General features: G+C 52.3%; 1 protein-coding gene across 2 annotated transcripts in view; it reads right to left on the bottom strand.

Moving 5' to 3' along the window:
• Nucleotides 1–691: 691 nt before the first annotated feature.
• Nucleotides 692–21625, bottom strand: part of FAM171B (family with sequence similarity 171 member B) — a 36234-nt gene continuing 15300 nt past the window's right edge. Inside the window, exons 2-8 of one of the 2 annotated variants that reach the window (XM_036320665.1) lie at nucleotides 9270–9503; nucleotides 8727–8819; nucleotides 8431–8589; nucleotides 7533–7703; nucleotides 6412–6528; nucleotides 2171–2291; nucleotides 692–1939 (exon numbers count right to left, since the gene is read on the bottom strand). In XM_036320665.1, the coding sequence (XP_036176558.1) occupies nucleotides 694–1939; nucleotides 2171–2291; nucleotides 6412–6528; nucleotides 7533–7703; nucleotides 8431–8589; nucleotides 8727–8819; nucleotides 9270–9503 (2141 nt within the window). In that variant the 3' untranslated portion in view covers nucleotides 692–693. The remainder of the gene's footprint in view (nucleotides 1940–2170; nucleotides 2292–6411; nucleotides 6529–7532; nucleotides 7704–8430; nucleotides 8590–8726; nucleotides 8820–9269; nucleotides 9504–21625) is intronic. The other variant, XM_036320666.1, reaches the window with a different exon arrangement.

The following is a 21625-nucleotide window of genomic DNA, read 5'->3' as shown; positions in this document are numbered from 1 at the left end:
CTTTGGGGTGCACATCCCACAGGGGTCTTAAGGGAGTCGGGGAGAGGGGGCTGCCGGGGCCACACTCCCAGACTACGAACTCCGGGAGCTGTTCTCTGTTGTGAGCACCTGGGTGCGGACGGTGGGCCAGAAGCCGTCCTGGGCGCCTCCCTCCCTCACGGAGCTCCCATTTCACTGCTCACAGGGCCCCGGCCGGGTCAGTCCACTCCTCGGGCTCATATTGGACCGGCGCCCGGCTCAGGGCTGAGCGTGGGCCTAGGAACCAGGAGGGCCGGGTTGGATCCCCATCAGGCCACAGGCCGGGGTGTGGCTCCAGCCCCAGTGGGGGGCGTGCAGGAGGCAGCTGGTCCACGATGCTCTCTCCCTCTCCCTTCCGCTCTGAAATCAATAAAAAATACATTAGCCCTGGCCGGTGTGGCTCAGTGAATAGAGCGTCAGCCTGTGGACCGAAAGGTCCGGGTTCAATTCCGGCGAAGGGCACAGGCCCGGGTTGCGGCTCCATCCCCAGGGGGGGTGCGGGGGCGCAGGAGGCAGCCGGTCCACGATGCTCTCTCATCATGGATGTTTCTCTCTCTCTCTCCCTCTGAAATCGATAAAAACATATTTAAAAAGAAGAAGTTCCTCCTGCAATTTACACCGACACGCGCATGAACAGCAGGGAGGGGGGCCCTCCAGCGGGGCGGGGGGGGGGGGCTAGTTGGTGGGGAGCAGGGGGCGCCCCTCCCGCTTCCTCCAGATGCTCGCCTTGCTGTCCCTCTTGGGGAGCGGCGGGCGCCCCCTCTTCCTGGCGGGGGAGGTGCCGGCTGCCGCCTCGTCTCCGTCCCCGGCGCCCCGGCTCCCGGGGGCCTCCTCCTCCCCGGGGCGCTCGGGGAGGGGCCCCCCTCCGTCCGGCGCGGGGTCCTCGGGGGAGCAGCCGGCCGTGCCGCTCTCGCTGCCGCTCAGGTCCGCGTCCTCCAGGTCGAGCGCGCGGGGGGCGGCGCCGCGCAGGAAGGTCCGCTCGCGCTCCAGCCGCCGGCCCGGGCCCGCGTGGGGCTCCTGCATGTCCACGCCCGAGTCCAGGCTGGCGTCGTGGCTGTGGCTGTGGCCGCGGCGGCCGCGCTGCAGGTCGATGAACGAGTGGCGCACCGGGGCCACCGGCTGCCCGTCCAGCGACACGAACCAGGCGCGCGGGTGCGGGCAGGGCGGCGGCGGGGACAGCGCCCGCCGCGCGCGCTCCGACAGCCCCTGCAGCTCCTCGTTGAGCGCGCCCGGCACCGACACCGACTCCAGGAGGCTGCTGGGGTAGCGGCCCCACGCGGGGCCCGGCGGCGCGCCCTCCTCCCGGGCCGGCGGGGCGGGGGCGAGCCCCGGCGCCGGGGGCAGCGTCTGCGCCGAGGGCTCCCCGGGGCCCGGCGCCCGCAGCGGCCCGTAGAGCAGCGGCCCCTTGCGCGGCAGCGTGGCCGGCCGGGCCGCCGCGAGCTGGAGCTGCTCGGGGGCGAAGAGGTCGGCGCCCTGCAGGACGGCGAGGGGCGGGCCGTACAGGTGCAGCAGCTGCTCGGGGAGCGGGGCGCGCGCGTACCCCTCCGGGTGGCCCGCCAGGTGCCGCGTCTCCTCCTCGGCGTCCCCCCGGGGGGCCAGGCTGCCCGGGGCGCGTGCCAGCGGCCGGGGCTCCGAGGCCGGCGCGGGGGTCCTCTGATGGGCGGGCAGGAAGGCCGCGTCCTCCCCGTAGAGCTGGAAGTGCTCCCGCGTCTTCACCAGGGCCACGCGCTCCTCCGCCTCGGGCCTGGCCAGGCCGGGCCTCTGTGGGCTGCGGGAGGGGCTCCCCCTGTCCTCGGCTCTCAGGGCGGCCTTGGCAGCGCCGATGTGCTGGATGTGCGTGGTGGACGTGGTCTGGTCTCTCCTGAGGGCCTCCAGCTTGGTGACCGTCCTGTCCCTCTTCTGGGGAGGACCGCACCTGTCCCTGCAGGGGCGGGGGGGAGAGGGGGCACAGTGTTCACAGCTCACAAGCTGGAAGGCCCTTCGGCAGCCAGCCCACCACAGGGCACCCCGTGGGCGATGCTGGGGGACGCTCCCCTCCTGGTTCACCCCTGTCGTAAAGAGCCCACCCAGTCCCAGACTGCACTTGGTAGCCTGCAGCTCAGGCCGGCCCACCCTGTGAGGGAGGGTGGGGTGCACGCGATCGCCCGCGCACCTGCAGTAGCACAGCAGCACCGCGAAGAAGCCGAGGACGATGACGACCGTGCCCCCCAGGATGGCCGTCAGGAACACCGTGTGGTAGGCGGCGATGTCCGCGGAGTCTCCGCCGCCGGGGCCTGAGCGGTTCCGTAGAAACAAGCAAATGACACGAGAAGGAAGTGCAGGCCTTATTATTACTGTGTCACCCTCCCCTGGGGCTGTTTTCTCATTGACTTTCAGAGAGAATTCTACTTAAGATTCACATGAAAACAGATTTCTGTATCGACCACGTTCCGCTCAGCAGCTCCAGCAGGTACCCAGCCCGTCACCGGCCATCCTGGACTGGACAGCAACACAGCTCCTAACAGTGTTGGGAGAGAAGGGGTCACCACATCCAACCCCCGCTGTTTAGAAACCTGCAAACTAAGACTCAGGGGGGTCAGTGCCTGTTTCAGACCCCTGGTCAGCGCCTGTTTCAGACCCCTGGTCAGCGCCTGTTTCAGACCCCTGGTCAGTGCCGGCAAAGGCAGCGACACTCAGGCTGCCCCGAGTGTCTGGCAGAGCACAGCGTCCCCCCCACCCCACCCGCCAGAGATCCGCCTGCAGCGGGAGCAGCAGCAGAAGGGATGGAGGTCAGTCTCGGCAGGACCCTCCCTCTCCTTCAGCACCTGATCCACAGTCTTTCCAAGACAAAAGCTCAGACCAAACTCTAACCTAGTTCAGAAAGGTATCCAGCTTTTACAACTCGTGAGGTCACCGTGTAAGCGGGTCGTTGCAGGGGGATGTTTGGGGGAAGGTACACTTCTCTCTCAGTAACAGAGTAAACGGGTGAACCAAGCGGACCCAGAGACATGGAAGCATGGAACAGAGGGCGGGATCTCGGAGGGAAGGCGGGAGGGTGGTGGTGGGAGGTGATTGACCAAAGACCTCGTGTGCATATATGCATGGGCCATGGCCACAGACAGTGGGGTGCTGAAGGCCTGGGGCGGGGGGCGGGGCGGGCTAGAAGGGGTCAATGGTAGAAAAAAGGGGGCATATGTAATACTTTCAACAATAAAGAATTATTTAAAATATAAATAAATAGCCCTGGCCGGTTTGGCTCAGTGGATAGAGCGTTGGCCTGTGGACTGAAGGGTCCCGGGTTCAGTTTGGGTCAAGGGCACATGCCTGGGTTGCAGACTTGATCCCCAGTAGGGGGTGTGCAGGAGGCAGCCGATCCATGAATCTCTCTCATCATTGATGTTTCTATCTCTCTCTCTCTCTCCTTTCCTCTCTAATATATATATATATATATTTAAAAAAGAATAATATAAAAATACAAAAAAAAAGAGGTATACCTCTTCCCTATAAAGCCCAAGTGCTCCTCAGGCGATCTTTGTTGGACATGAAATGGCATGGTGTTCGCTGAGCTGAAGGGTTACATTAAATATTAACTGTTCTTTCTCATCAATATTTCATTCTCGTTGCAAACCGGAAACGGGGTGAGGCTGGACAGCTGGCAAGGCCGTGTGGTATTTTGCATCGTGAGGACAAAGGCAACCCCCTCTGGTTTCTGAATGATAATGTCCTCAGCACTGAGGTCAGAACCCACACGGCGGGAACAGCCCGGGGACCAACAAGGTTCAGGGCTCACAGTTCTCCTACGCGAACACCAAATTCAGCTTCACTTGCCTGGTGTTATTAGCCGATGTCACCCCAATGAATTCAATTTTTAAAAATGTCTTGTTCCGTGCACAGTTTAAAATGCGAAGACTGTCAATAAAACAATGAACGTTAAAACCTTTTTTTTAATTTCAGAAAAACTGAGAGAGTCTTCACATGAACAGACGCCGTGATGAGTGCGAGGACAGGAGCCGCGGAGAAAGGTGTGTGAGCGTCACCACGTCCGGGTCGGCCTGTGCGCTGGGAGGGTCCTGCCGGCCTGGGACAGCCGCCTCCTGGCCCGGAGCCAGGCACTCCCAGGATTAACTCTCCGACCCACGACCCACGATTAGATGGAGGGATGGCCTGGGCACTCAGCTTTCACTCCCCCCAGACTTCCCGAAAGCGCACTGGAGGTTTTGCTTTGCTTTGTTTTTGGAGATTGCAAACCACAAGCTACAGGAGGAGGAGGTGGGAGACAGGAGCAGAGGCTGAAGGCCGGGAAGTTGTCTTGGCAACACTGGCTGCAGGGAAGGCTGGAGGCAACTCGATTTATGCCAGCCCCACCCCAAGGCCCAGGGGCAGCAGGCCTGGTGCAGCCCGGGCACCTGCAGCAAGCTAGAGGACGTCTCTTTATTTAAGAAGACTGAGCCCGGCCGGCTGGCTCAGTGGTTGAACATCGGCCTGTGAACCTGGAAGTCATGGTTCGATTCCGTGGTCAGGGCACAGGCCCGGGGTTGTGAGCTCGACCCCCAGTGTGGGGCCTGCAGGAGGCAGCCGGCCCATGATTCTCTCTCATCATTGATGTTTCTCTCTCTCTTTCCCTCCCCCTTCCTCTCTGAGATTAATAAAAATATTTTTTAAATAAATAAAACGTTTTTAAAAAGAAGACTTAATGGCTAAAATATGCAGTGCTTGAGTCTTTGGAGAGAGCTGCACAACTCACAGGTACCTGCCGGATTTCCTTAGGTGCACGTGGTGTCATTGGACGCCTTGTTACATCTAGAAACCTGAGAGGCCCCTTCCTCCCGGATCTGACAGAGCACGCCTCCTGGGCCGTCCTTGGGTCCCGTCCACCTCTGCCCGCCCACAGGCAGGCCCATCTTCCCCGGGTAGCACCTGCCTTACCGGGGGAGCAGCTGGGGACACGCTTATCCGCAGCCCTTCCTCCACCCAGGCCTGTGCTCAGGACCCAGGCCCGGGCCCCCCACCTTCTCCCTCCCTGGGAGGCCAGGAGCGTGTGAGGACAGGACGTCAGAGGGTGTCAGCCATCGCGCGGCAGAGCCAGTGACAGCGTCAGGTGGGCCTGGGCCGGGGCGGGGACCCTGCCTCCTGGCATCTGCTTCCTCGGCCTCCCCAGCACCCCGTGGACCCCCCTCGCCCTCACTGCGTCCCAATCACCCAGAGCCTGTCCCCCTCCTGGCAACCAGGTGCTCTCACTGGTCTGGGCGGAATTTATTCACAAAAAGTGAACTCAGAAAAGAGAGAGTGTCCTCTCGGCCTTCAGAAACCTGGTTGCACGAGGAAACCAACCCCGCACATACTGTGGGTCTGGCCCTGTCGCTGCAGGAGGAGGAACGGTGGCCCAGAAGGGCTGCCTGGCTGCCTGAAGCCATCCAGCAACACCGGGCACGACTCCCACCAGATGCCCTGGCCCCGATGTGGCTCTGGCACCGTAACTCTGCTCCTTGCTGACCTGCTGACTGGTTTTATCTTTTCTTTACTCCTAGACCAGCAGTCACCAACCTTTCGGACCTCGCAGACCACCATTGGCGACCGCTGTACTAGACGACAGGGAATGACTTTTTTTCCTGCCTTTATTCAACTCCCCTGTTTGTACCCACCGTTTTGAGCGCATATCTCCTTAGCAACTATTTAGCTGAGTTATCATATCAAGACAACAAGAACTCTCAGCTACTCGCTGAAGTGTATGAAAGAAAGCTGTAATTGCGAAGTTCATGTTTTATATGGAAACTAGAGGCCTGGTGCACGGTGGGGTCCCTCGGCCTGGCCTGCGGGGACTGAGCCAAAACCAGCTCTCTGACATCCCCCGAGGGGTCCCGGATTGCGAGAGGGCAGCTCTCGGATGATGCACCCCGGAATCAAGCTCTCTCCTCTCTGGTTCTGGGTGAGTCACCCGAGAACCGCAGCTGCCAAGTCACCACAGCTTGGCAGCTCCTGCGTTGAGCGTCTGCCCCCTGGTGGTCATTGTGCGTCATAGCTACTGGTCAGATGGTCGAACATTCAAACGGTCACTTAGGCTTTTATACATAAAGATGTTCTGTGATCTCTGATGGTGTTCCCTGAGAAAATTTAACTCCTGCTATATCTACATAAAGACCTGGCTCACTTAAAAAAAGAAAGAGAAAGAGGAGAGAGAGAGAGAGAGAGAGAGAAAGGGAAGACTTGATCCGAACAAACCCCATATTCACCTTAGAGCTCACGGAGCCTAACTTTTCTTATGAACACGGAGCAGACAGACCCAGAGCCCTGAAGCCGTGTGCTCGCTGCACCTCAGCGAGCGCGATGCTTATAACGAGGTCGGCCGCCATCAGTGCCAGCGTGGCTGCTTGGGGGTCGCGTTTTTTAATTAATTTTTGTTTCACTTTTACACACCTCTAGTTCCTGGAAGCGGAGCTGCTATCCAGTAGCCCAAATGCGGCGCGTCGTACGTCCAGATTAAATGATTATTGTAGTCCTTGACCACTCCCCGGCCGTGACTGATCCAAGTACCTGAAAGAAAGGAAAGTGGAGACGCCAAGCAGTTACAGTCGGTATCTGTCCCTTTAGAGCTGAAGGAGTTTGCCGATAGTCATGTAGAGAGTACCTTGCAGGACTTTTTCAAAAATTATGAAACCTGTAGCAATATGTTACCATGGGATAATATATACATCGTATGTCACATGGTACTATAGTACCTATGATAATAAGATATTAAATAAAATGATTTGAATGATTTGTTATGACTACACAAAATAAAATCATTATAAATAAGTACAGGATGTTTTAGGAAATCGTAACTCTCCAAATAATGTTCAAATTGTGCCTATTGAGCCCAACTGGTGTGGCTTGATGCTTGAGTGTTGACCCATGAACCAGGAGGTCACGGTTTGATTCCCAGTCAGGGCACATGTCTGTGTTGTGGGCTCCATCCCCAGTGTGGGGTGTGCAGGAGGCAGCCGATCGATGGTTCTCTCTCATCATCGATGTTTTATCTCTCTCTCCCTCTGCCTTCCTCTCTGAAGTCAATAAAAATATATTTAAATTGTGCCTATTGCGATTATCGTAAGGATGCGAGTAGTGAAATCCGACAGGTGGTTGGTTATCTGCCACCTGTTCTGGGATTCCCTTTAGGCAGGTAGAGTGTATGCAGTGTTTGCATATGTGAAAATCAATCAAAAATTCTTTCGCTGGAAGGTACAGTAGAGGCAAAGGCCTTTGCCAGGAGGAATAACCTGAAATTAGGACTCAATCAAGAAGATCTTCTTCAAAGTGATTTCAAACAACCTCCCACTCAACGTGTAGGAAACTGAGGCCCAAGTAAGGGATGTGCTTACAAACAACCCTGGTGAGTGGGCTGTTTCCATCATGAGGCCTTTTAAGTTACTTTACACTGAAATAGAGCAACCTCACTGGTCAGTTACACTTCAATAAAGCTGAAACAAAAGTGCAGAAACCTACTTCTAAGATCCAACATTCACAAGAAGAGCATCCAGAATGCCTCTCTCGTCACACACCTGTGTTCATGTCAAAGGTCCAGGCGGGGACGGGGTCCCCCGCCCGCACGCCCTGGGGGTGGAGAAGCGGGAGCGAAAGCTGCACGGAGCCGGCCACCTGGAGCTCCCGGCCGCCCGAGTACATCTTCACGCACACCGCGGCCAGGGGCGTCAGCTCGATGCTCTCAAAACCTGAAAAAGGCCGTTTACCAACGTCTACGTGAACACGGGTGCGGTGACCTGTCAGCAGCATTCACATGGCCCAAACACCCGGCTCCTCTCGTCCAGCAGGGCTGCCCACGACTGACCCTTCTCACCCATCCGATAAGGACGCACAGAAGGTGCAGAAAATTATAAAAAGGCATGTGCACACTGCTCTAAATTAGCGGTTCTCAACCTGTGGGTCAAGAAAGGGCGGTGGAACGACCCTTTCACAGGGGTCGCCTAAGACCACCCTGCATATCAGATATTTACATGACGGTTCATCACAGCAGCAACATGACAGTTATGAAGTAGCAACGACAATAATTTTATGGTCGGGTCACAACATGAGGAACTATATTTAAAGGGCCAGAAGGTTGAGAACCACTGCTCTAAATCAAATTTCCATTTTCAAATGTATTTTTTAATTTACAAGGTCACACAACAATCATTACTATCTTCGACACCTGTTTTGACCTCTTTGCGGTAAAATTTGGAGGAGGGTGTGCGGAAGGCTTTGTTAACCTTTCTCCCACTGCATAGGAGCGGATCGAGTGCTTGTAGCATCTAACCACGGGCTGTGTTTCCGAAGTGCCACCCACCCACCCCCCTCCCTGAGCCTCAGCGAGCATCCGACCTAAACCGCTGCGGCCGCCTTGATGGGAGGCTAGGGTACTGTCTCCTACAGACGGCTCTCCCGCGAGAAAGGAGACAGCACCTGATGTGTTAAGCGTGACTCCGGCCGTATACAGGAAACTGTCCATTTTCAGAAACTGCTGCAGGACGGTGAGGTAGCCGGTCACGTTGCCCAGCTGGTGGCTGTCCGGGAGCTGGATGAAGGCTTTTGAAAACTGGGCGCTTGGTTGAGATTTGGCATCTGGAAGGAAAAACAACCTGATCCGTTTAGATTTCCCACCTTAGGGCCCACAGTGACTCGTCCCTGCAGACGTGCAGTTGTCAGAGTAACCACCTCAACCGTGGACTTGTTAGCCGAGGAGAAAGCGTTACACTTACCGGCTAACTTTCCAGTAATTAAAACGGTGTCTTCAAACAGCCATATATTTGCTTGGCTTTGCGGGAACAGTGAAAGCGTCACTGATGAATATACTGTGAAATACAGCACAATGGAGAGACGTTACTAAGCCGGGGGGGGGGGGGAGGGGGGGCAGGGGAGGCAGACATGCATAGTTCTGCTCCAGCAAGACCCTAAAAAGTGGTAAAAAGCAAACTGTGAGCCAGGCCGGTGGGGTTGGGTTCCACCTATGAACCAGGAAGTCAGGGTTCGATTCCTGGTCAGGGCACAGGCCCGGGTGAGGCTCGATCCCCAGAATGGGGTTTGCAGGAGGCAGCTGGTCCATGACTCTGTCATCATGGATGTTTCCATCTCTCTCTCCCTCTCCCTTCCTCGCTGAGATCAGTAAAATATATTTGAGAGGAAAGGGAACAGGCACTCCTTTCTGACCCAGGCTATATGGTCCCGCAGACACTCCCTGTGCAGTTAGCAGAACCGAGGCCCCGGAGGGCGCGGCTGGGACGGGCACCCCGCCCCTCGCTTACTTGGCATCTGGCCGGGCCTCCAGGCCAGCGGGGCCAGCACGTAGCCGACCTTGTGCGCCAGGATGGTGAGGCCCAGGCCCAGCGCGAAGGGCACGCGGACCAGCACGGAGCCCTGGCTCCCGGTGGCGGCGGAATTCGTCTTCGTGTGGTTGACAAACACCTCGACCACCGCGCGGCTCAGGGGCTGGCGGCTGATGATGTCATTCACCTGGACCTTCAGCGTGAACACGGACCCTGGAGGGAAGCAGGAGCGCGGCCGTCAGGCCCGGAGCGCGTGTCTCGGCGTCCACACGCCTCCCGGGCCTGCGAGCGGCGGTGCGAGCTGCTGGCCAACTCAGGAGACAGGGGTGTGTGGATGGGTGCACAGGAGACGGGGGTGTGTGGATGGGTGCACAGGAGACGGGGGTGTGTGGATGGGTGCACAGGAGACGGGGGTGTGTGGATGGGTGCACAGGAGACGGGGGTGTGTGGATGGGTGCACAGGAGACGGGGGTGTGTGGATGGGTGCACAGGAGACGGGGGTGTGTGGATGGGTGCACAGGAGACGGGGTGTGGATGGTGCACAGAGACGGGGTGTGTGGATGGGTGCACAGGAGACGGGGGTGTGTGGATGGGTGCACAGGAGACAGAAGTGTGTGGATGGGTGCACAGGACGGGGTGGAAAACCTTCCGGCAGATTCAATTCTTCCTAAAACCCCACGCATTCGGGGCTCCAAGCCACCTCCACACCAGGTTACAGTGAGCCTGGGGGTCAGTCTAGTTCGAGGAACGTGCGGCTGTGACCCTCATTGCGAACCTAAATCCTATACAGTAACAGCAGCTTCAGGAGGGAGCGGGAGTGCCCATGCCCCGCCATGGCTGCCAGCTCCAACGGCAGGTGTAACGCCTGGAAAACTGAAAGGTTGGAGTATCTAGACACGATGTGCTCTCACCCAACGGTAGCTGCACAGGCCCACTTAGTGCGGAAAACGGATACGTGTGGAGGACAAGCCGCTGCTGCTCAATTCAAAACTGGTCCCCCGGCCGCCTGCCCCGGCCCCTAGACACCGGGGCTGGGCCACCGTCATGAAGCATCTCGTGGGGGCCTGAGAGATTTCTGTCAGGACTTCGCAATGTGAATAGAGACACACAGAGGCGAAGAGAAAATGGAAAAATCAAACACGACAAAAAAAACCCGGCCGGCGTGGCTCAATGGTGGAGCGTCAACCTATGAACCAGGAGGTCACAGTTCAATTCCTGGTCAGGGCACATGCCCAGATTGTGGATTTGATCCCCAGTGGGGGGGGGGGGGTGCAGGGGGGCAGGTGATCAATGATTCTCTCTCATCATTGATCTTTCTACCTCGCTCTCCCTCTCCCTTCCTCTCTGACATCAATAAAAATATATTTAATAATAATTTTTAAAAAGATACCCACACAGAGGCTCAGGTGGCTGGAGCTGAACCCTCTGAGAGACTCTAGGAGCCCCACCCACCGGTTCCCGCGTTCCTGGCCCCTCCCCTTCCACAAGCTGGAGGTGCAGCTGCTGAGCTGTGAGCCTTAGCATCGTCCCTCCCCGGATCCCTCTGTTCCTTGTCCTCAGCCTCAGACGCGGCTGCCGGCTTCCAAGGCAAGAACTGGAATGATGCCAGGCACAACCTGAACACAGGCTGTTCCCTGGGCTCTTCTGCTCGGAGGGCAAAGGCAGACGGACAGTGTCACCGACCAAAACTACGACGCCCATGAGATGAAGGGCACACAGCTCGCGGTGAGGGAATCGGGGTTCTTCTCGGTTAAAATGCGATGCTCCCGCCATTCCACTCCTCAGCATTGACCCGGAAAAGGAAAGCGCACGTCACACAGACTTGGGTATGGACATTACAGCAGCTCATCGTTAATAGCAAGAACGTACACAACGAAATGCCCAACAGACGGACAGACAAACTGCGGTGGGACCACACAGTGTCATGTGTTCGGCGATGAAAAGGCGCTTCCCATCGACACACAAACAGCAGGAACGACTCTCAGAGTGACTACGCTCAGGGAGGGAACACCGACTAAAGAGAGTCCATGTCGTATGGTTCCGTTTACAAGATTCTAGAAAATTCCAACTATTTTATAGGGACAATAATTAGGTCAGTGGTCGCTTCAGGAGGATGGAGGGATGGAGGAGGGGGACCAGGAAACTGGGGGTGATGAGCGTGTTCACCATCTTGATGGTGGTGAGAATGTGAAGAAGGTTTGTATGTCAAACTGCACCCATTAAATCTCAATGAAGCTGCCCTTTAAAAAACAATAAAAGGTAAAGTTTGAGGACAGGTCCGATGAGCCTCGGTCCGTGCCATGGCGCCTCCCGCAGCACATGCAGGCGGGAGCTCCAGCGGGAATTTGTATTCATCCACTTGCTGGGAAGGTTCACGTCACAAGTTCTCGGAGCCTCTGGGCTGTGGACACATCCAATGGGCCGTAAGCCGTCAGCTCACTCCGCGCCATAAAAACTCTGCCTGCCCATCTGCTCCGTCCCGTGAAGCGCGGCTGCCAACGTAAGGCGCTAAGCGCTGGCGGCGGAGGCTGGGTTGGAATATGGGTGGGTCTTTCTAAAACGTCTCCACTGCAGGATGGTGTTTCATTTTTTCACACGTGATGATAATATTCGTGTCACAAATGTGCTGAGACAACAAACGCCAACGTCAGAAAACGTGATCGGCAACGTCACACCGCAGCCACCCACTCGTCTTCCCCTCTGAGGGCCCCACGCCTGGGCCTCAGGTCACCTCACAGACCCAGGGCACACGCAGGCCTGAGCAGGAGCTCAAACTGGAAAAACCATTGATGTCCGTGTGATACACGCGTGTGCGCAGACACACACACACACACACACACACACACACCAGGGCCAGAGCTAGAAACTTCAGACGACAATTCGACAGTGAATCTGCCCAGCTTCACCCTGACACACACCCGCAGGCACCTCCCCGCCTGCTCTCCCGAAGGCCCCGCAGCTGAACCGCCCAGAGAAGAGGGAAGATCCCCGATGAGCAGGCGGATCCTCCACCTCCCAGTCCCAGCGTCCCACCACACATCCCCCGGGAGGGGCCTCGGGGTCTGGTTTCATCACTGTTTACCAGCTCACCACCTCCCGCCGGGCGCCCCAGAGCTGGGAAGGGGGTGCCCATTCACTGGCCCTCCATCCCTCACCCTCCTTCCTCCATCCCTCACCCTCCTTTCTCTGCCTGGGTTGTGTGGCCCCGGCACAAGCAGCAGCAAAAACAGCATTAAAATCAAAACATAAACAAAAAACTCAAAACCATTCCAGCACAAACAACTCGTCTTCCCCCAGTAAAGGGAACATGACAAAGAACCACCTGCCTGTTGGACTTCTGTGCATCAAGTTTGACCAGGGCACCCCCGCTGACTGCCAGAAACACCCACATCCACAACCGCCTCCAGGTCTCCCTCCCACAGAGCCACTCCCCCTCCAGGTCTCCCTCCCACAGAGCTGCTCCCCCTCCAGGTCTCCCTCCCACAGAGCCGCTCTCCCTCCCACAGAGCCGCTCCCCCTCCAGGTCTCCCTCCCTCAGAGCTTCTCCCCCTCCAGGTCTCCCTCCCTCAGAGCTACTCCCCCTCCAGGTCTCCCTCCCTCAGAGCTTCTCCCCCTCCAGGTCTCCCTCCCACAGAGCTACTCCCCCTCCAGGTCTCCCTCCCTCAGAGCTACTCCCCCTCCAGGTCTCCCTCCCACAGAGCCACTCCCCCTCCAGGTCTCCCTCCCACAGAGCCGCTCCCCCTCCAGGTCTCCCTCCCACAGAGCTTCTCCCCCTCCAGGTCTCCCTCCCTCAGAGCCACTCCCCCTCCAGGTCTCCCTCCCTCAGAGCCACTCCCCCTCCAGGTCTCCCTCCCTCAGAGCCACTCCCCCTCCAGGTCTCCCTCCCACAGAGCCACTCCCCCTCCAGGTCTCCCTCCCACAGAGCTACTCCCCCTCCAGGTCTCCCTCCCTCAGAGCCACTCCCCCTCCAGGTCTCCCTCCCACAGAGCCACTCCCCCTCCAGGTCTCCCTCCCTCAGAGCCACTCCCCCTCCAGGTCTCCCTCCCACAGAGCTACTCCCCCTCCAGGTCTCCCTCCCTCAGAGCTACTCCCCCTCCAGGTCTCCCTCCCACAGAGCTATTCCCCCTCCAGGTCTCCCTCCCTCAGAGCTACTCCCCCTCCAGGTCTCCCTCCCTCAGAGCTACTCCCCCTCCAGGTCTCCCTCCCACAGAGCTGCAGAGTCTGTGGTTAAAGACATGATTTTCAACCCGAGGGGTGCCTTCTCCCTGGCGATAGGCCCCTCTTCCCCACTGAGTTTCCAGCTTCCTAGGCAAGTAGCACTTTCTGTCACTTAATTATAATCATTACGGCGGACCCACCTAATCTTCCTCTCACTATGTCACCGTGTTTAAAAAGCGCCCGAGAGCAAATGATTCCAGCGGCAACCTTAGCAAACAGATCGCCTACATGGCGGGAGAAAGTAAAATAAAATGCACACCCACAAGCGCGGCCTCAGCTGCTGGGAGACACTGGGGGTTCAGCACGTAACGGGAGCTGCCAGGTCCCGAGAATCCCTAAGATTCAAAGGGTCACAGGACGGAGGGGTGCCAACGGAGTGCCCCTCCTGGAAGCGGAGAGTTCACCGAGACCCCGGACGTCCCCGATCCATTCTGACCAGCAGAGGAGGTCGGCCCCCCAGCTCTCGCCGTTCTCACCTCACCTGGGAGACACCCAGAATTTCCTTCAAAGACGCCAACGGGAATTCCAAAGGGTCCACAGGGATCAGTCGCCTCCTTCAGACCCTCGCAGGCCCTCGGGCTGTTTCCTCTTTTTCAGACAAATCTAAGCTAATTGTTATCACTCATCTAAATGGGCAGGAGGCAGGGAGTTAATGAGTCTGTTAATCTATCATCAATAATCAAAACTTCCCAGAGGGGGGGGAGAGGGTGCAGAGGGTCCTTGGGAAGCCATCAGCAACAACACCGCGTCCTGGCTGTGCAGTAAGATCCCGGCAGGTCGCCTGTGCGGAGGGTTAAAGGCACGGCCGTCTGTGCACCCAGAGACCCCGGGGCTGGCCCTGGTGAGGTGACACACGCAACCCCGCGTCCTGTCGCCCGGCACGGGGCCTCGTCTCCTCTGCAGCCACACTGCAGTGCCAACGGCGCCCTCGGAGAAAGCGGCTTCTTTCCCGATTTCTCTACAAAAACCAGCCCCCTCTCCCCCTGCGTTCCAAGCACCTACACTTGTTTCATTTCCCACACAACAGGCTCCTCTCCACAAAGATGATGCTCAGGTCGTGTCCCTGAGCAAATGGAGTGAGCAGCTGAAACTAGTAACATCCACCCCGAATTGGCGAAATTCCTCAGCTGGCGAGACGGTTTGCAGCCAGGAAGAGCAGAACTCCCCTGGAAAGGTAAAAAAAACCCCAGGGATTTGGGCAGGAAAGTTTGCCAGACCTCTGAGCCCAGAGAGTCGGAGGGAGACCGCGTGGCAGACAGCCGCGTCCCTTGGGACAGGCACAGCCCCTGACTGGGGAAAGGAGAACCGCGGGATTCCTGGCGCTGCCGGGGGAATTGAGAGCTGGGTCTGTGATCACAGAGGACTGAGCCTAAAGGGGACAGCCTGAAGAGCTGACCAGACCATGCAGTCCCGGTAAGAGAAGAAGCTTACAGAAACCAAGCCTTCCCCGTTTCCGCGGCCGGCGTTTGTTTGTTTGTTTTCACTGAACCCTGTTCATGGGACATTTCGGATACAGACACTCACCTGTGCTGAAGAGAGGGAGAGTGCGCGGAGGAGTGGAATCTGGGGAGAGACTGAGGAGAGAAGGGGGGCCGGGAGAGGTGGCAGCGAATTGAGTGCTGAGACACCCCTGAGCCCAGGACTGAGGCAGCCATTCTCTCCGGAGAGTGAGACTCCTCCCCCCAGCCCCCAGGCAAGGAGCACAGCCACACCCAGATTCCACCCTGTAGGAGATCAAGGATTAAAATAACCTGATCAGTCCCTGGGAGTTAACAGGGTCTGGCCTATAGAGGGATTTTCAATCCCAGCAACAACACAGCACTGGTAACTCTTACGCAGCCAGCTCTGGGCAGTGAACTTCCACTGGACAGAGAGGCTCTGTAGCCTCAGAGGCCAACCCCAGAACACTGCCACCCAGAGGCTGACCCACAAACTGACTCTTTGCTAAACACAAAATAAGGCAGTCTGGGAAACAAATGCGGCTTGCTTTAAAATAAGGACTGTGGTTTACAACACAGAGGAACAGTGTATCGCAGGGAAACTCAACACTCTCCTGAATACCTGGCAGGTCTAAGGCGAGCCACACTGAAGAATAGAAGAACCGAAGGACCTTCACTACTGCAATATTTTTTTTTTCTTTTTTCACCTTTTAACTAAGAAACCAATTTTTTTCTTTTTTTTTTCTTTTTTTTTTCTTTTCCTCTTCTTCTTCTTTTTTTTTCTTTCTTCTTTTTTCCATCACCTGATTTTACCCTTTTAATTACTACCTTCTTATTTTTAACCAGTATTATTACTGCTACCATTTTACCATTTTTTTTTAAAGTGCCATTTTATTTTCTCTTTATTTTATTTTGGGATTAGTGTTCTCCATTCTATTTTCATCGTTATATTATTGGTTGTTTCTAGTTTGCATTCATCTCCAGGGAGCTGTTGCTGGAATTTGTTGGGATTAATGGCTGTTCTATAGGAGTATTCTCCTCATATAAAAAAGTCTCTTCCCCTCTTCCACTTCATTCTCTCTTTTCGCTCTTTTTTTTTCTTTTCCTTTCTTTTCTCGCTTTTACTTTCCCCCCTCCTTTTTCCCAATTTCATTTTTGCACTCCTTTTTTTGGTCCCTAATTTTCTTTTCTTTTTTCTCTTTTCTCTTTTTCTCTTCCTTCTTCCTTATCCCCTAATTCTCTTAATTCAGGTGGTCACCTTTATTTGGGGTTATTAATATCGTGAATATATTTGTGTATAGTGCCTGGTACGTGGTGCCTTGTTGTGTTGTATTTTGTGCCTTTAAATCAACACAGCAGATCCAAGCAACAGCAACCTCCTGAGCACCACACCCTCTGCTGAGGAACAGCAGCTGTACGTGAAACCTCGCCCCACCAGCCAGAAGAGCCACCACAGCTGTGAACAGCACCCACCAGAGGAGTTGCTGCCAACTGAAGAGCAGCTGCTACCGCAACCGCCCGAAGAGCAACCGCAGACCAAGGAGTCACTGCCACCAAGGGAGCAGCCACTGAACGACTCAACGTCTAGATATGTCAGTGAGATCAAACATGGGTAGACAAAGAAACCCCCAAAGGAAAGAGAAGGAGGACTCTCCAGAAAAGCAGCTAAGTAATACAGAGGCATGCAACATGACAGAAAAAGAATTCAGAATAAGGGTCCTAGAGTGCATAAACCGGATGGAGGAAAAAATCGACAACCTCAGCAAGAAGCAAGAAGAAACAGATGAAAAAATCGATAACATATGGAAGAAGCTAGAAGAAACAGATGAAAAAATCGATAACATATGGAAGAAGCTAAAAGAAACAGATGAAAAAATCAACAACTTAAGTAAGACCCAAGAAGATATGAAGAGTGATATAGCTGCAATGAAAAACTCCATTGAAAGTTTCAACAGTAGACTAGGAGAAGCGGAGGACCGAATTAGTGATTTAGAAGACAAGGAAGCAAAACACACCCAAAACGTACTGCAATTGGAGAAAAAAATGAAAAGACAGGAGGAGAGCCTAAGGGAGCTTTGGGACAACATGAAACGAAACAACATACGAATAATAGGGGTACCAGAACAACAGAAGGATGAACAAGGATTAGAAAACCTATTAGAAGAAATAATATCAGAAAACTTCCCTGAGGTGGAGAAGAAAAAAGTCACACAAGCCCAGAGAGTCCCAAACAAGGTGAACCCAAAAAGACCCACGCCAAGACACATCATAATTACCATGGCAAATGTTCAGGACAAAGAGAGAATCTTACAGGCTGCAAGAGAGAGACGGAAAGTTACATACAAGGGATCTCCCATTAGATTGTCAAATGATTTCTCAACAGAAACACATCAGGCCAGAAAAGAATGGATGGAAATTTACAAAGTGATGCAAAGCAAAGGACTGAATCCAAGAATACTCTATCCAGCAAGGCTATCATTCAAACTTGAAGGGGAAATAAGAAGCTTCACAGACAAAAAAAGGCTAAGGGAGTTTATCACCACCAAGCCAGCAATGCAAGGAATGCTAAAGGGACTGGTATAAAAATAAGAAATAAAAAGCTCAGAAAGAAAACAGCCACACAAAAACAGAAATGCCTACAAACAAGTACCTTTCAATAATAACTTTAAACGTAAACGGACTAAATGCTCCAAACAAAAGACATCGAGTGGCTGAATGGATAAAAAACATGACCCATACATCTGCTGTCTACAAGAAACCCACCTCATTAGAAGGGACTCACACAGACTGAAAGTGAAAGGATGGAAAAATATCTTTCAGGCAAATGGAAAGGAAAAGAAAGCTGGGGTAGCAATACTTATATCGGACAAAATAGACCTCAAAGTGAAGGCCATAACAAGAGATAAGGAAGGCCACTTCATAATACTAAAGGGATCAATACAACAAGAAGATATAATCCTGGTAAACATATATGCACCCAATGCAGGAGCACCCAAATTCATAAAAAAACTCCTGGAAGATATCAAAGGAGACATCGACAACAATACAATCATAGTAGGGGACTTTAATACACCACTGACAGCACTGGATAAGTCCTCTAGACAAATAATCAGCAAAGATACAGCAATCCTAAATGACTCACTAGATCAGATGGACTTAATAGACATCTTCAGAACACTTCACCCGAAAGCCAGGGAATATACATTCTACTCAAATGCTCATAGGACATATTCAAAAATAGACCATATATTGGGTCACAAGCAAAGTATCCCCAAATTCAAGAAAATTGAAATCATAAAAAGCGTCTTCGCAGACCACGATGGCATAATATTAGAAATAAACTACAATAAAAACAACCCAAAATACTCAAACACCTGGAAGCTGAATAGCATGCTATTAAATATTGATTGGGTTACCAATGAAATCAAAGAAGAAATTCGAAACATCCTGGAAACTAATGACAATGAAAACACAACAATCCAAAACCTATGGGACACAATGAAAGCAGTCCTGAGAGGGAAGTTTATAGCTCTACAGGCCTATCTCAACAAACAAGAAAAAATGGTAGTAAATCATCTAACTCTACAACTCAAAGAATTAGAAAGAGAGCAACAAGAAAACTCCAGAGTGAGCAGAAGGAAGGAGATAATAAAGATTAGAGCAGAAATAAATGACATAGAGACCAAAAAAACAATACAGAAAATCAATGAAACCAAGAGCTGGTTCTTTGAAAGGATAAACAAGATTGACAAACCTCTAGCCAGACTCACCAAGAAGCAAAGAGAGAGGACCCAAATAAACAAAATCAGAAACGATAGAGGCGAAATAACAACAGACCCCACAGAAATACAAATGATTGTTAAAAAATACTATGGACAGCTCTACTCCAACAAACTAGACAACCTGGAGGAAATGGACAAATTCCTAGAAAAATACAACATTCCAAAACTCAATCAGGAAGAATCTAAAAATCTCAACAGGCCAATAACTATGGAAGAAATTGAAGCAGTCATCAAAAAGCTTCCAGCAAACAAAAGCCCAGGACCAGACGGCTTCACAGGGGAGTTTTACCAAACATTCAAGGAAGAACTAAAACCTATCCTCCTCAGACTACTACAAAAAATTCAAGAGGAAGGAACACTTCCAAGCTCATTCTATGAAGCCAGCATCACCCTAATACCAAAACCAGGTAAAGACAACACAATGAAAGAGAATTACAGGCCAATATCCCTCATGAACATAGATGCCAAAATCCTCAACAAAATCTTAGCAAATCGGATCCAGCAGTACATCAGAAAGATCATACACCATGACCAAGTAGGATTTATCCCAGGGATGCAAGGATGGTACAATATCCGCAAATCAATAAACGTGATACATCACATAAACAAATTGAAAGAAAAAAACCACATGGTCATATCAATTGATGCAGAAAAAGCATTTGACAAAATTCAACACCCATTTTTGATAAAAGCTCTCAGCAAGGTGGGAGTAGAAGGATCATACCTCAACATAATAAAAGCCATATATGACAGGCCCACAGCCAACATCATACTCAATGGACAAAAACTAACACCATTTCCCCTAAGAACAGGAACAAGACAGGGATGCCCCCTCTCACCACTCCTGTTCAACATAGTACTGGAAGTGTTAGCCATTGCAATTCGGCAAGAAGAAGAAATAAAAGGCATCCAAATTGGAAAAGAGGAAGTAAAACTGTCCTTATTTGCAGACGACATGATATTATACATACAAAACCCTAGAGACTCCATCAAAAAGCTACTGGACTTAATACATGAATTTGGCAATGTAGCAGGATACAAAATTAACCCCAAGAAATCCGAGGCATTTCTATACACCAATAGTGAACTTTCAGAAAGAGAGATTATAAAAACAATCCCGTTTACCATCGCACCAAAAAAATTAAGCTACCTAGGAATAAACTTAACTAAAGAGGTAAAAGACCTCTACTCAGAAAACTACAGGACGTTGAAAAAAGATATAGAGGAAGACATAAACAGATGGAAGAACATACCGTGTTCGTGGATTGGTAGAATCAACATCATTAAAATGTCCATACTACCCAAAGCAATCTATAAATTCAACGCACTTCCCATTAAAATACCAACGGCATACTTCACAGATCTAGAACGAACTCTCCAAAAATTCATCTGGAATACAAAAAGACCTCGAATAGCTGCAGCAATCCTGAAAAAGACCAAAGTAGGTGGGATCTCAATACCAGATATCAAGATGTATTACAAAGCCACTGTTCTCAAAACTGCCTGGTACTGGCACAAGAATAGGCATATAGATCAATGGAATAGAATAGAGAGCCCAGAAATCGGCCCGAACCAATATGCTCAATTAATATTTGACAAAGGAGGCAAGAACATACAATGGAGCCAAGATAGTCTCTTCAATAAATGGTGCTGGGAAAATTGGACAGATATATGCAAGAAAATGAAACTAGACCACCAACTTACACCATACACAAAAATAAACTCAAAATGGATAAAGGACTTAAATGTACGACAGGAAACCATAAAAATTCTAGAAGAAGCCAAAGGCAACAAAATCTCAGACATATGCCGAAGCAATTTCTTCACTGATACAGCTCCTAGGGCACTTGAAACGAAAGAGAAAATGAACAAATGGGACTACATCAAAATAAAAAGCTTCTGCACAGCAAAAGAAACCATGAACAAAACAACGAGAAAATCCACTGTGTGGGAAAACATATTTGCCAATGTCATATCTGATAAGGGCCTAATCTCCAAAATTTATAGGGAACTCATACAACTTAACAAAAGGAAGATAAACAATCCAATCAAAAAATGGGCAAAGGACCTAAATAGACACCTTTCAAAAGAGGACATTCAGAAAGCCAAGAGACATATGAAAACATGCTCAAAGTCACTAATCATCCGAGAGATGCAAATCAAAACAACAATGAGGTACCATCTCACACCTGTCAGACTGGCTATCATCAACAAATCAACAAACGACAAGTGCTGGAGAGGATGTGGAGAAAAAGGAACACTTGTGCACTGCTGGTGGGCATGCAGACTGGTGCAGCCACTATGGAAGACAGTATGGAGTTTCCTTAAAAAACTGAAAATGGAACTCCCATTTGACCCTGTGATCCCACTTCTAGGAATATATCCCAAGAAACCAGAAACACCAATCAGAAAGGATATATGCACCTCTATGTTCATAGCAGCACAATTCACCATAGCTAAGATCTGGAAACAGCCTAAGTGCCCATCAGTAGATGAATGGATTAGAAAACTGTGGTACATCTACACAGTGGAATACTGTGCTGCTCTAAAAAGGAAGGAACTCTTACCATTTGCAACGTCATGGATGGAACTGGAGAGCATTATGCTAAGTGAAATAAGCCAGTCAATGAAGGAAAAATACCACATGATCTCACTCATTCATGGATAATAGAGACCATTATAAACTTTTGAACAATAATAGATACAGAGGCAGAGCTGCCTCAAACAGATTGTCAAACTGCAGCGGGAAGGCCGGGGAGGGTTGCGGGGCAGGAGGTAGGGGGGTAAGAGATCAACTAAAGGACTTGTATGCATGCATAGAAGCATAACCAGTGGACATAAGACATTGGGGGATAGGGGAGGCTAGGGGACTGTCTAGGGCGGGGGGATAAAATGG

This window comes from Myotis myotis, unplaced genomic scaffold, assembly GCF_014108235.1.
Source record: "Myotis myotis isolate mMyoMyo1 unplaced genomic scaffold, mMyoMyo1.p scaffold_m19_p_8, whole genome shotgun sequence".
In the NCBI taxonomy this organism is placed as follows: domain Eukaryota; kingdom Metazoa; phylum Chordata; class Mammalia; order Chiroptera; family Vespertilionidae; genus Myotis; species Myotis myotis.
This window is presented reverse-complemented; position numbering and strand designations above follow the sequence as displayed.